Below are 13,164 nucleotides of genomic sequence, written 5' to 3'. Positions count from 1 at the left end.
AATTTAATTATGATACTGCAAAGTTGAGGTGCCAGCCTTTCTAATGGTGTAGGCCAACTTATCCTAATATGTCAATTAGCTCACAAGATTTTGCATATGACAAACTTAGTATTCTTTTCAGTTAGTCATGAAAACTAAGCTCTCTAATGGAATCAGCACATTCAAAATAATAATTTGGATACTAAATTTAAGTATAACTCAGCCTAACTATTGACTTGATGTATATGTTAGCATGTATATTATATACGTTACTTTATGAGAAGCGAATAAGTAGAAGGAAAAGTTAAAATGTTAATAGGAACACAATCGTAGCAGTTGGTGTGTTTCTAGTTTGCTATGTTAGATGTTCTTTGGTCCTATCATAAACTGTTTTAATCGGTTGTCCCAGATCCAGCCTACCCCTTTTCCTTGAGACGATGTCAGAAACTGGTGAATAAACAACCCTTTCTTTCTCTTTCTTGACCTTTATTTCTTCCATGCACGTTGTTAATTTGTGCCAGTATACTTGCTCAACTTGTTTTGTATGTACAGGGTGGTTATAATAAAACTTTCAAAATGCTGTAGAAATAACACCACTGGTCAGAATGACGTTTAATTGCAACAGAATATTATTGGAGAAGGGGGAAAATGTATGGCGGAAGAAGAAAAATAGTGTGAAAATTGATCAATAGATAGCGCTGTATGTGTCAGAATATGTAAATGAAAACACCTGTCATGTGCACAACCCACTGAAGTTGGTATAAACGCGCCGGGTACAAGGCTTTTCCTCCTTTCGCGCCTGCGACATTCACTTTGACTATCTCAATGCAGGATCGCTCTTTGCTTGTAAAGCCGAATTACAAGAATGATGACTGTGCACATGTTGCTTTGCAGAAGTTCTGGACACTGAAGGATTTGAAGGAAGGTGTTGATCTGATGACTGCCGTGGGTTAAGAGAAAATGATTCAGAAATTCAAAAGACAGGTTCTTTTGGTGTGCAACCTGGTAGAGGGAGGAAACGAATTGATTCAATGTCAATGCAAGCAGTGGCCACAGCAATGCAGGAGGAGATGAGTGGTGCTGTGCAAACATGTAGTTCATGAAGAATTGCCCGAACTTTAGACATACACATGAGCACGGTGTGTAAAATCCTACAAAACATCCTTCTTTTCTATCCATTCAAAATTACCCATGTGCACAAGTTGCTTCCTGTTGACCTGCCAGCAAAAGAGACCTTTGATTTAGAATTACTTGGTTGCATGGAAGTGGACAATGATTGGCTGTGGAAGATTTTGTCAATAGATGAAGCCCACTTCCATCTGACAGGATATGTCAATACACTTTGTCAAATATGGGTACTGGAAGATCTACATGCAAATCAACCAGTACAACTTCATCTTGAAAAGGTCACTGTGTGGTGCGGGTTAATGGCATCATTTATCACAGGGCCATATTTTTTCTAAAAGTTAGGTGCTTCTGGTCCTGTTACCTGCACCATAACTGGTAAGTGCTATGAATGTCTTTTGCACACCCACCTCATTCCAGCTCTCCAACAGCGGGGATGTGTATATGGGATCATTTTTATGCAAGATGGTACGCTTCCTCACATTGAAAATCCAGTTAAGCAGCTGCTGAAGCACCATTTCAGAAATGCTAGGCGTATCAGCTGCCACTTCCCTACAACCTGGCCATCCCAATCACTTGATCTTAATCCATGTGAGTTTTGGCTGTAGGGAAATCTGAAAGATGTTATGTGATTATTCATCTCATTACGTATAATTTTCAAATCATTTGATTTGATGTACAGGAGACATGTCAAGGTTTACAAAAGAAACTTTTTTCACTTTTTTGAGAGAAATACAAAAGTTTACATTATATTTTACATTTCTAAGTTACAGCTACACATGTACATAAAATAATAAATGTAATACAATCCCTGTGTTCAGACTGTGAAGCTGTCCCCAATGAATTCATCGACAGAATAATAACACTTTTCCACCAGAAGAACAAAGAGCAATCTTTTCAGTGAACCAATCTCCATTTTAACATTGTGTTTAGTGTACCAATTGCAAACTTAGCTGCATTGAAGGCATGCATTGCACAACACATTCTAAACATGACACCAGAAGCACTTCGATTAGTTGTGGAATATGCTGTTTCGCAATTTCAATTTGTTGCAGAAAATATTAGACAGCATATTGAACATGTTTTGCACCAATCACATGGAAATTAATAATCTGATTTTATTTTGATTTATGCTTTTTACGCGGGTTTTGGCCTCAGGGCAGTTAAAAACCGAGGTGAGTGATGCTTTTTATGCAGTTTTTGGCCTCAGGACAATTAAAAACCGATTTTTCCCATCTGATGTGATATGACCTTGCCATGGTGGATGGGCTTACTTAACTAACAGTATCACACCTGTACACCCTTACACACTGAGTAGTACAGTTTGTTTAACATCAAATGTACACCTTAGACATTGTTGTTTGATTCATTTGTCACTTGTAGTTGACCACTATTAAATTATGATATGTACAGCACCATCTATTGCTACATTTTGTAACTATTTATTTTTCTTCTGCCATATATTTTCCCCCTTTTCCGATAATATTCTGTTGCAATTGACGTCATCCTGGCCAGTGGTGTTATTTCTACAGTGGTTTGAATGTTTAATTATAATCATCCTGTACATTCATTTGAGGAACCAGTTGAAGGTAGAGCAATTTTTCAGTTACCGGTAGGTAATTCCTATCTGACACTGCAGTAGTTGTATTTGCTAGCACTCTCAGAATAACCATTCTTTGCTGAAAGTGACAATGACCTGAGGCATGGAGGTAGAGGTTTGTGTGTGCCAATTTTCTGTGAACTGTGTTGTTCAGGGATCCATCTACTCTTCTCTTTCCTAACCCATTGTTAAAAGATATTCCAGATACTTCTCTGAGTTGCATAATAAATTTTATGTAAGGATAGACAGGATGTGGTGTTCCAAGAAATCTCTAAACTATTTTATTTTCACATGACCATATACCAAATGTATAATACATTGTAAGTCTGAAGTGCATATTTGTTTCGTTATGCTTTTTCTGGCACCATGTTCAGACTTAACACATTCAGTTGGATCTTGGTAAGTAAAACTATCTTCAGTTCATTTTTTAACACATAGTAAATAAAGTTTGTCTAAAAATTGCATCAGAGTAATATAAGGGGCAGTCACATGAAAACCAAACACCTGCTGCAATAGGACTATGGAATGGTTCCATTTAAAAGTAATTGCCATACATGTTAAGATATTTATCCCACCAGGAGACAAGATGATCAGTTACTGTTTTGTAGAAAGTGGTTGGCCACCAATGGATTCACAGCCACATCCCCCCTTGTGCTTTCTCATCTAACTGAAACCAGTGTCTGTGCATTTCTCTCTCCAGGTTGCCAAAGATGTGAAAATCACACATTGAAAGATCTGGACTGTACAAAGAATGGTGCAATGTTTCCCAACCAAACTGGCAATGCATAGCCTTCATCTGATTGGCAGTATGGGAGCAGGCACTATCATGCAACAGGATGCTTCCGCTGCTCAAGTTCCTTGACCATAGAACCACAATCATTGCACAGTGCTACGAAGGCACTTTGCAGAAACTGTGATGTACTGTAAAGTAAAAATACTATTGGTTGGAATCATCCTGTTGCATGATAATGCCTGTCCACACACTGCCAATCAAACTAAGGCTATGCCTTGGCAGTTTGGTTTGGAGACACTGCAAAATCCTCCATACAGTCTGGATCTTTCATCATGTGTTTTTTGCTTCTTTGGTGACTTGAAGAAAGACGTATGGACATCAGTTTCAGTCTGACATAAAAGTGAAAGAGTGGATGCAGCTGGGGATTCATCAGCAGCCAACTGCTTTCTGTGAAACAGGAATTGATAGTCTTGTCTCCCAGTAGGATAAATATCTTAACATGTGTGGTGATTGGTTACTTTTGAATGGAACGATTCCTTGGTCCCATTATGGCAGGTGTTCAGTTTTCAAAATATTTATTGATAAGGCTTATAAAAATTGTAGGAGGAAATTTAAGAGTAAGGGTCCATGAGTGTAAACTAAAGTATAAATAATGTACTGTTTCCAGACAACTGAGTGACAAGGATGAAGAAGACGTAAGTTATGTGTTTAGAAAATTGGAAGAGTAATATGAGGAATGGGGTAGGGAGATAAATGTTGAAGATATTCAGTATAGGCCTATTCATGCAGAGAGTCATGACTTAAACACCAAGAAGGAAATTATTTACAGTATAATCTCACGCAATACATAAGTTTTGCACTAATGATGAGTGGAATGAATGATCAAGATGAGAAAAAAGGTATGTAACAAGAATGAGAGGGGTGGAGGGGAGGGGGAGAGAAGAAAAGAAAAGTTCATGATTTAACAGTTACATCCAGTATTGTGAACCGGAAATATCCCCAACAGTTACAAAAAGTAAGTTTATGAGTATTATGGAAAACACAGTATCATATGTGGGAGAAATGAGGGGACTGACACAAACTTCATGCAGTGAATGTATTAGATAAGGTATCACAAAATCAATGTAAGACTGAATGTACACGCAAATGATTGGAATAGAACAACATTGGTGTAGTGGTTAGAAAGAAAACAAAATGAATAATACGGTAATATAAGATGTGCTGATCATAACAGAATACTTCAAAGTGTCAGTGTGGTACCTCTCGGAAAGAAGAAAAGAGACCTAGGAAAGGCTGGAATGTGGGAACTGTACAGTCCAAGCAGGAAAAGCAGCTGACAGAAAGAACCTACACAGGTAACTGATATTCTTTCATATTTTTTCTTTGTGTGTGGTTTCATTTTCCTCTTTTTTCCCTCCCTCAGGTTTGTTCTCAGTTATCATGCGTGATCAAGCCAACTTAGCTGGTGACGGTCCGAAGTGGATCATGCTTGATGGAGACATTGATCCAATGTGGATTGAATCTCTTAATACTGTGATGGATGACAATAAGGTCTTGACACTAGCTAGTAATGAAAGAATTGCCCTTACACCAATGATGCGCCTACTATTCGAAATTTCAAACTTGAGAACTGCTACTCCAGCTACCGTTTCTCGAGCAGGAATACTTTACATAAACCCGCAGGATCTTGGCTGGGGTCCGTAAGTAGCTTAATTGGTCATCACCTTTCTATTTTAATTTTATGTCTGTTTTTGGACTCGCACTAGATTTCTCCTTGTTAGCTTGGCATGCAGTGCTGTATATTATTATGCCCAAGTGTGCTTACAGTTATCTTACATTTCTTTGTTACAGAGTTCCATTAATTGTATTTAATGCTCTATTTGTTCTAGATTTGTTACAAGTTGGATTGATAAAAGGGAGATAGAGACAGAAAAGCGAAATCTTAGCACTTTGTTTGAAAAATATGTTCCACCTTGCCTGGATGCAGTACGTTTAAAGTTTAAAAAAATTACGCCTATTCCTGACATATCACACGTCCAGATGTTATGCCATCTGCTCGATTGTTTGCTCACACCAACAAATCTGCCTCCAGAATGTCCAAATGAATGGTATGAAGTGTATTTTGTATTTGCATGCATTTGGGCATTTGGATCTGCATTGTTTCAAGATCAGGTAAGCAATATTTTAAAATGACTCAATTCATAATTATTATTTTACCTTCTCCCAGAGTTGGGATGAGGCAGTAGAACAATGGGAGACTACAGCCAATAGTTACATATTTTACTTTTTGCTCTGAATTAATTTCATAGGCAATCTCTTAATACTTTCACATCTAAACTACAAGCAAGTCCAAATATGAAGTCCAGGTCATCAGTCAAGTTCAATATTTAGTACTGAATGTACATTTATTATTGATACTAACATACAGCCAGAAAAAAATGACCATTGGGATGAAGATTGCAGCTGTTTATACTAACATAGAATACTGCAGAATGCTGTTATACGAACATTGAATATTCCAGAATATACAAACATTAAAAACATATTTCTAGAAGCTTCCAAAAATGATGAATGCTAAATAACAAATTGATGAAGGTTGAGTTTGAAATGGCTAGCTAACCACTTCACCACACTGCATGCACCAGAGTTAATGGCATTGCTCCCTCTTTTGGATAAACAGTGACCTACTGTTTTGGAAGTTCTCATTGGAGCTAGCTTCAACACACTGGATCTAGATCTTTTCAATGGTCCTCAAAATGGTGGATTTTCATGTTTTGGTCATGTTGTTACTTTTTCGTTATGATGAGCATTGGCACTACTTGACTATTGAGAAGGTCTTTAATTTCTTTGAACTTCTGGACCATAGTAGGGCTTCGTATGGAGGATATAGACATGTCCGCTCTTTTGTTTTTTGAAGAAGGGTCATAATGATTGACTTCGTGTGTGATGCTCAACAGTCAGTGAAGGATGTGGTACAGTCCAAAACTGTGGTTTGGTAATTTTTCTGATAGTCCTATTTTCCATACAGACATAGAAATTTATACCTGGTCTGAATCTCACTGGCTGGTGCTTGACATTATAGCATTCACAGTCTTTCTCCTGTGTGTACAGGTTCCTTATGAAAGTCAACTGTCTTGTTTCTGTGGTCTTGGTGATGAGGTGTTTCACCTAGTCATCCTAAGTATTGTACAGTTGAAGTGGTGACAGTGATAACTAGTCTTGATTGGAAGGCTTTTCCATGATCAGAGGTCAACAGAAGGAGCACTCTGTGTTACATAATTATGTCTTCTGCAAGGAACTTTGCAATTTTTGAAGCTTTGGCAGACAGTACATCTTTGGTGACAGAATAACAGGTAAGGTACTAGTCAGAACAGACTATTTTCCATTGATTCCCATTTGCCATTTCTGGTTGCCTTTCCAAGAGGCCAATTCCAAATGGGGTGGAATGGCACTGCTGCAGGCAGATTGAGACTAGGTGTTCCAGAGGTAGTTGTAGTATGTTTCTCTGTCATTGGCATTCCTCATAGTGGCTCACAGGGCGTCTTAACAGATTGGTAGAGACCTGGCCAGTGATACTGCATCTGATTCTTTCTAGAGTCTTCATGAATCCTTAGTTGGATTGTCATGAAAAAACTGAAGAATAGCTGGCCACAGACGTGCTGGGATGATGAGTAACCATTTTTGCCCCATTGGATCATAGTTCCTCTTATCCAGTACTCCATTAATTGACTGGGATTCCCCTTTGAAGAGTTCCCCCTTCTTCAGGGCTTCTTTGCTTTTCAGCTGTGCTGGATTTTCCTTTGTTCAGCAGCCATGTCATTCAATGCAGCAATGACAGATTTCATCGGTGTTGCTGTGTTCTGTGAAAGGATTCTTTGAAAGGCAATCATCGTCCTGGTGTTGTGACTGCTTTTGTATACCATTGTGACATTGTACTCTTGAAGCTTCAGTGCCCATCTTGCCATTTGATCCAATGGATCCTTCCAGCTATTCAGCCAACAGAGAGAATGGTCCTCTACAATGGCAAATGGTTTATCAGCTAAAAGTAGCCAGAACTTGCTGATGCCCCAAACAACTGCAAGGCACTCTTTCTCAGTTTTAGAGCAGTTTATCACATGCTAGGAGCATATTCTGAGAGCATAAGCAATCACCTCTTGAGCACCTTCCTGAATTTGTACTAAACTGCTATTGTTCCAAACCCATTTGTATCAATGTGAGGTTCTGTCTTGGCATTCTTGTCATACAATGCTGGAAATGAAGAAGATGTTAGTGCCTCCTTAAGGACAAGGAAAGATATTTCTTGCATGTTGTTCCAGTCAAATTTGTTGTTTCTTGCAATACTTCTTGCAAGGGTGCAGAAGTTTATGATGAGGTAAAAATCAGTTCAATCCAGGACTGAGCACTAATGTGGATGTTGAAAAATGTCATATTTCAACTGCTGTTACAATTCTTATCATTGCTGGACAGAGTGTAGTGGAGCATTGTTGTTCGTAAACATGACACCATAGTAAAGAGACCTAGTTGCTTGCTTTGAAGACTTTTCTCAATTACCTTAATGCATCACTATAAGCTTCACACTTAATTGTCCTTCCATGCTCCATAAAATCAACAGATGTGATTCCTTTAGCATATCAAAACACAGTAGTCATAATATTTCTGGGTGACAGTTTTAAGTGTGCTTTTTATAGGCTTGTTGGGTGAGGTGATATGACTCCACACCATCGATTGCAGTTTTGTCTGCACATTAACATAGAAAACCTAAGTCATGATTCTGTTTAGTAGTCCATCACATCATAGTGAAAACAAAAGTCCAAAGGGAGTCTTTGAATACGACAAGCACAGAACTGTTATGTCCTGTTTCATCACAATCTCTTGTAAAACATGCATAATGTATGAAAGTTGCTTGGCAGTTGCTGCTTTTCAGGAATTTTCTGTCAGTTTGCCAAACTAGTTTGTTGCTGACGGAAAGTCTTTTCTGTTATCTGAATTTCATCTCTCCATTCTCAAGCAAATGACAATATTGATGCATAACACTTTGACACTTCACATTTTACTCTTATTGAGAACAAATTTCACAGAGTGTGTCAACTGTTTGGGGAGATTTTTGCGGCACTAAACACCACATCACTGAAAAGCTCTTGCATTTGGCAGGATTTTCAATTGTAGAGCTCATTTTGAGTGACTATTGTGGGCAAAAGAAAAACACTGTGGCTATTTATTTAACTACAAAGGACACCTGAGTACTGCATAAGTAAGTATAATGACTGGTCTGTTGTCCTATTACTTTACATGCTACATGAAAATGCAGTTTGTTCTTCAGATAGCCTCATAATTAGAAGTACTGTCTCCTTGTAGAATGCCACTGTAGTGTTTCTTTTGTATAATTATGGGTTGTCATTGAATTATTTTACTTTATTTTTTATGATTTAAGGAATCTACTCAATGAGGTTTCTGTTTATAGCTGGTGGACCACAGAGTTGAATTTACTAAATGGTGGACAAATGAATTCAAAAGTATCAAATTACCTCCTCAAGGCACTGTTTTTAATTACTTCATAGATAATGAGACAAAAGCTTTCTTGCCATGGACTGAAAAAGTCAAAAAGTTTGAACTTAACTATGATATCCCATTACAGGTAATATTTCTTTGTAATTTTAACTTTCTCGTTAATGTGCTCTACTTACTAATGCTGTGAGATTAAAAGAACATCATTTGTCAATTATTCACAACAGATGAACTTTTAACATATTATTTGTTTCGGCGTACACAGTGTGCAAGTGTAATTGAAGAGGTCAGAGTGTAGAAATTTTTTTATAGTTTTAGCCTCATTCGCATGTTTAAATGAGTGTAAGGGCACTGATGACCTCGCTGTTGAGCAGCCATAAGCTCCAAACATCTTCATCATCATCATCATCATCGTCATCATGTAGGGATCGGTGGAAAAAGTGGTTAACCCTCAATCCAGTAAGAGTTAGCTTGATTGCATAAACTGTTGTGTTTTCAAGTGCACCACATGCAGTTAACAAGTTTTCCCACATGTACTGCTGGAAAGAGCTTTCTAATACAAGTTTGTTTTGTCTTTTTGTACTTATCCTCTTGTCTTTCAATTTAGCTAAATATATAATAACATAGCAACTCAAAATCCACTCTGTGGCTTAGCAATTTCTTACACTGACTTCTCCAGTTTTAATTTTGTTTCTTTACATCTGCATATATGCTCCCCAAGCTGCTGTACAGTGCATGACATAAGGTACTTCATACTTCAGTTATATCTTTTGTATATGGAACTGATCTCACAACCCAGCACATCTGTAGGGTAATTCTCAGCCATTGATTTCTGCACGAATTTATAATATATGTCTGTCTTGTTAACTATAGACATTCTGTGTTTTTAACTCCATGTAAAATCTTGTTGAAGAAGTCCATATTACAGTTTCATTTTTGTTGATGTATATGCAGTAAATGTGTTCTTCCCAATCAGATACTATCTGAAAATTACTTTTCTAACAGGTTGTGGATCCAAACCCCTTTCTCCCCACTCCCCCATTACCCCCACCACCATCCCTAATCCACAGTGTGCTATTCTAAAAAACAAACCAAGAAAACAGTGGCTAGTGGAAATAAGTGGCAGCTTGCAGCAATTTGGACCAACATAATCACTAATACAGTGATTTCTCTAAATACCACTTAGTTGAAAAACAGATATAAAGAGGAAAATATAGTATGACAGTTTGCTATGCAAACGTACCTACAATACAAATAATTGTGGGATTACATCACTGGCAAAATAATGGATGTAACTCAAATGTGCACAACAGGATCCAAAATTATACTGTCTGTTCATCTGTCAATATTTGTTTATCTGCAAGATACCACTACAGCTAAAGAAGTGGCGGACAAGCTAAAGCAAGTCTGCAGAGACTCTGGCCTCTTCTTACAAATGAGGTTATTAAAGATGCTGTTGTCAACCAGACTTTTGACAAAGCTAATAACTATGGCCTAAAAATTAAATGCTATGAACTTTGAAGTTAAAGAAAAATAGATCTAGTGTAGTCTCTCTAGTGTAGTCTCCTTCAGGGCTACTGGACGAACTGTAATTATGAGCTTAGAAAATTCAAACTTGTCATTGTGAGAGGCTCCATAAAAAATAAATTACTGGAAAAAATAAACAGTAACATCTGTAATAATTCATCAAGTAGCAATACTTCTCTGAAAGTTAACAGGAAAAAATGTATTGCTTTTACATTTTAAAAAGTTTCCAGGTGCTGTAATTGCAACAGGAAGGGGCACCTGTCAATTGTCACATCGGGAGCAAAACTGATGGAACATCTTCAATCAAGACACCTTAGACAAGTAATGGTCATCATTTACCGCAGTATGATAGATGCAGAGGGATTATGGGCAAAGTTTAACTGCTCGTAAATCGAGCTCTAGAGACATATGTGCCAAGTAACTGGGTTAAGGATGGAAAGGACCTCCATGGTTAATAATCAAATTCAGAAAATGCTGAGGGAATAGAGACTGTTGCACTCTTGGTTAAAAAAAGAGTGTGTAAATGTTGACAGGCAAAAGTTAGTAGAAATTCATGTGTCTGTAAGAAGAGCTATATGTGAAACATACAACAACTTCCACCGTCATACCTCAGTGAATGATCTTGCCAAGAATCCAAGAAAATTCTGGTTATAGATATAGTCATTAAGGTGGTTGAAGGCTCTTCTATCTAGTCACTCATTGACCAGTCTGGGTTGGCAATACAACACACCAAAAGGGAAGCTGAAGTTTTAAATTTCACATTTAAGAAATCATTCACACAGAGAACCATACAGGCATACTGTCATTTGACTGTTGTACAGACTCCCCCACATAGAGGACAGGGAAATAAGCATCCGTAGCACAGACAAGCAACTGAAAGTGTTGAAAACAAATAACTCATCAGGTCCAGATGGAATACTAATTCAGTTTTACACAGAGCTCTCTGCAGCATTGGCCCCTTTCTTAGCCAGTATTTATCAGAAATCTCTCACCCAGTGAAAAGCCCCAAGCAAACAGAAAAAAGTGCAGGTGACTCCTGTGTGTAAGAAAGGTAAAAGAAATGAGAGAGAAGATAAATTTCAGAGTGCATAACAGAGATGGTGTTATAGTGGCATTCAGGGTTTCTTTCTGTTCTGCAGTGAACCAGAATTCATGTCCCAGGATACAGCAGTGGAATGCTTTAAATTGAAGTCTGTTACTATGTATGTGTGTGGAGTGAAATTCTGATTGGAACACACAACTGAAACCGGAATGGAATATGGAACAGCATGTAACTAGCTGATTCATATGCTGTGGAACAAATGGTGCGTTAATTCGACTACTAGTCAGGGATCAATCGAATTTGTTACAGATAAGACAAACTGTCATCAGTATGTTCCAAGAATAAATGAGGGTTCACAGAAGATGCTGAATTGCATCGCCAAAGTCCACTTGGAAACCAAGCATGTGGGGCAGTGATGGGTTACGATTATTCTACAGCAGTTGAACAATAGATTGTTCGGTGTTGTGGAGAGTGGGATCTTATGTCTGCAACTTCCTTCAAAACAATGCAGCTGGCTTCTCCATAATAATTGCCTGTGATCTACGCTTTTTAATTAAGTTTTCAAATTCCATAAACTTTGGATATAACTTTACCATACTAGACAACACTGAAAACTATGTAGTAGCAATGTCTCAACGTAGTGAAATAATGCAAATGTATGACAAAACCATTCAGTAGTGGAGACAGATTGTAAAATGTAGATGAATAAGTAAAAGAGTGAAATGAAGTTAAAAAGGTCATACTGATTAATTTTGGGATAATGGGGAGTATTTAACTTACAAATGTAAAAGTAGTGACACATTAGTAGCACAGGCACCTGCTAGTCATGTGGAGGCAAGGTACAACCGTATTTCAGCTCTGTGGCTGGTGGTGTTTTATGAAGTCCAGATGTCTGTAACACACTGCCTATTGTCCATAGCAACAATCCAATGGGGAAGAAGTTCTGAACACACAGTAGTAATATCGAACTAACATTCCTAAACACCTATCAAATCCAGAGGCAACTTCACAAGAATGGCAGAAATGCAGCACTGAAGCAAAATATTCTAGATAATCAGGGCCTGATTGAGGCAAAGACACAACATCATCATCAATATGGCTAAACAGTAAATTGACTAAGAAACTATTAACTCTACCTCCCACCTAAGACTTACAATAAAATTAGTTCCTGATCTCGAACCCTAGTCCATGCTGAACGGTTCTTTCTGAGTTTTGCAGGAACACTACAGGACATGGTATATTGCTACCTTAATATTCAATGAAATAATCAAAATTAACTACAATCTTCCAATCTAGGAGCTGTAATTTGGCACTGACGGACAACGTGAAGCACAAAATCTAAAATGGTCGCTACTAGGGGGACATAAATTTCTTAGTTCTGCCCGGTTTCATGGCAGTTTGTCAGAACATTACATAATGTCCTACTTAGTTTATCGGCATCCTAGCATTCTTTTGACTATGGAGCATTTGCATCCGTGTTGTTGCTGCATTGTTGTACTGAACTCTCCTCCAAATGAGCTTTAATCTCTTAGCCAGGTGCTTCACTTTGCTGGAGTGTATTCCAGGTGGCAACTTCTCTATCTCAAAAATGGTTCTCATTTGCAGCCATAAACAACCTCAAAGGAACTCGGCCCTATTGCTACATGTATCCTG

The 13,164-nt window shown here is 37.9% G+C and overlaps 1 protein-coding gene across 1 annotated transcript in view; it reads left to right on the top strand.

Moving 5' to 3' along the window:
- LOC126092703 (dynein beta chain, ciliary-like) overlaps positions 1–13,164 on the top strand; it is an 863,310-nt gene that overhangs the window by 677,277 nt on the left and 172,869 nt on the right. Inside the window, 3 exon segments of the mRNA XM_049908426.1 lie at positions 4,861–5,137; positions 5,327–5,609; positions 8,899–9,072. Of these exon segments, the coding sequence (XP_049764383.1) occupies positions 4,861–5,137; positions 5,327–5,609; positions 8,899–9,072 (734 nt within the window).

Source organism: Schistocerca cancellata, chromosome 7, assembly GCF_023864275.1.
Source record: "Schistocerca cancellata isolate TAMUIC-IGC-003103 chromosome 7, iqSchCanc2.1, whole genome shotgun sequence".
NCBI lineage: Eukaryota > Metazoa > Arthropoda > Insecta > Orthoptera > Acrididae > Schistocerca > Schistocerca cancellata.
This window is presented reverse-complemented; position numbering and strand designations above follow the sequence as displayed.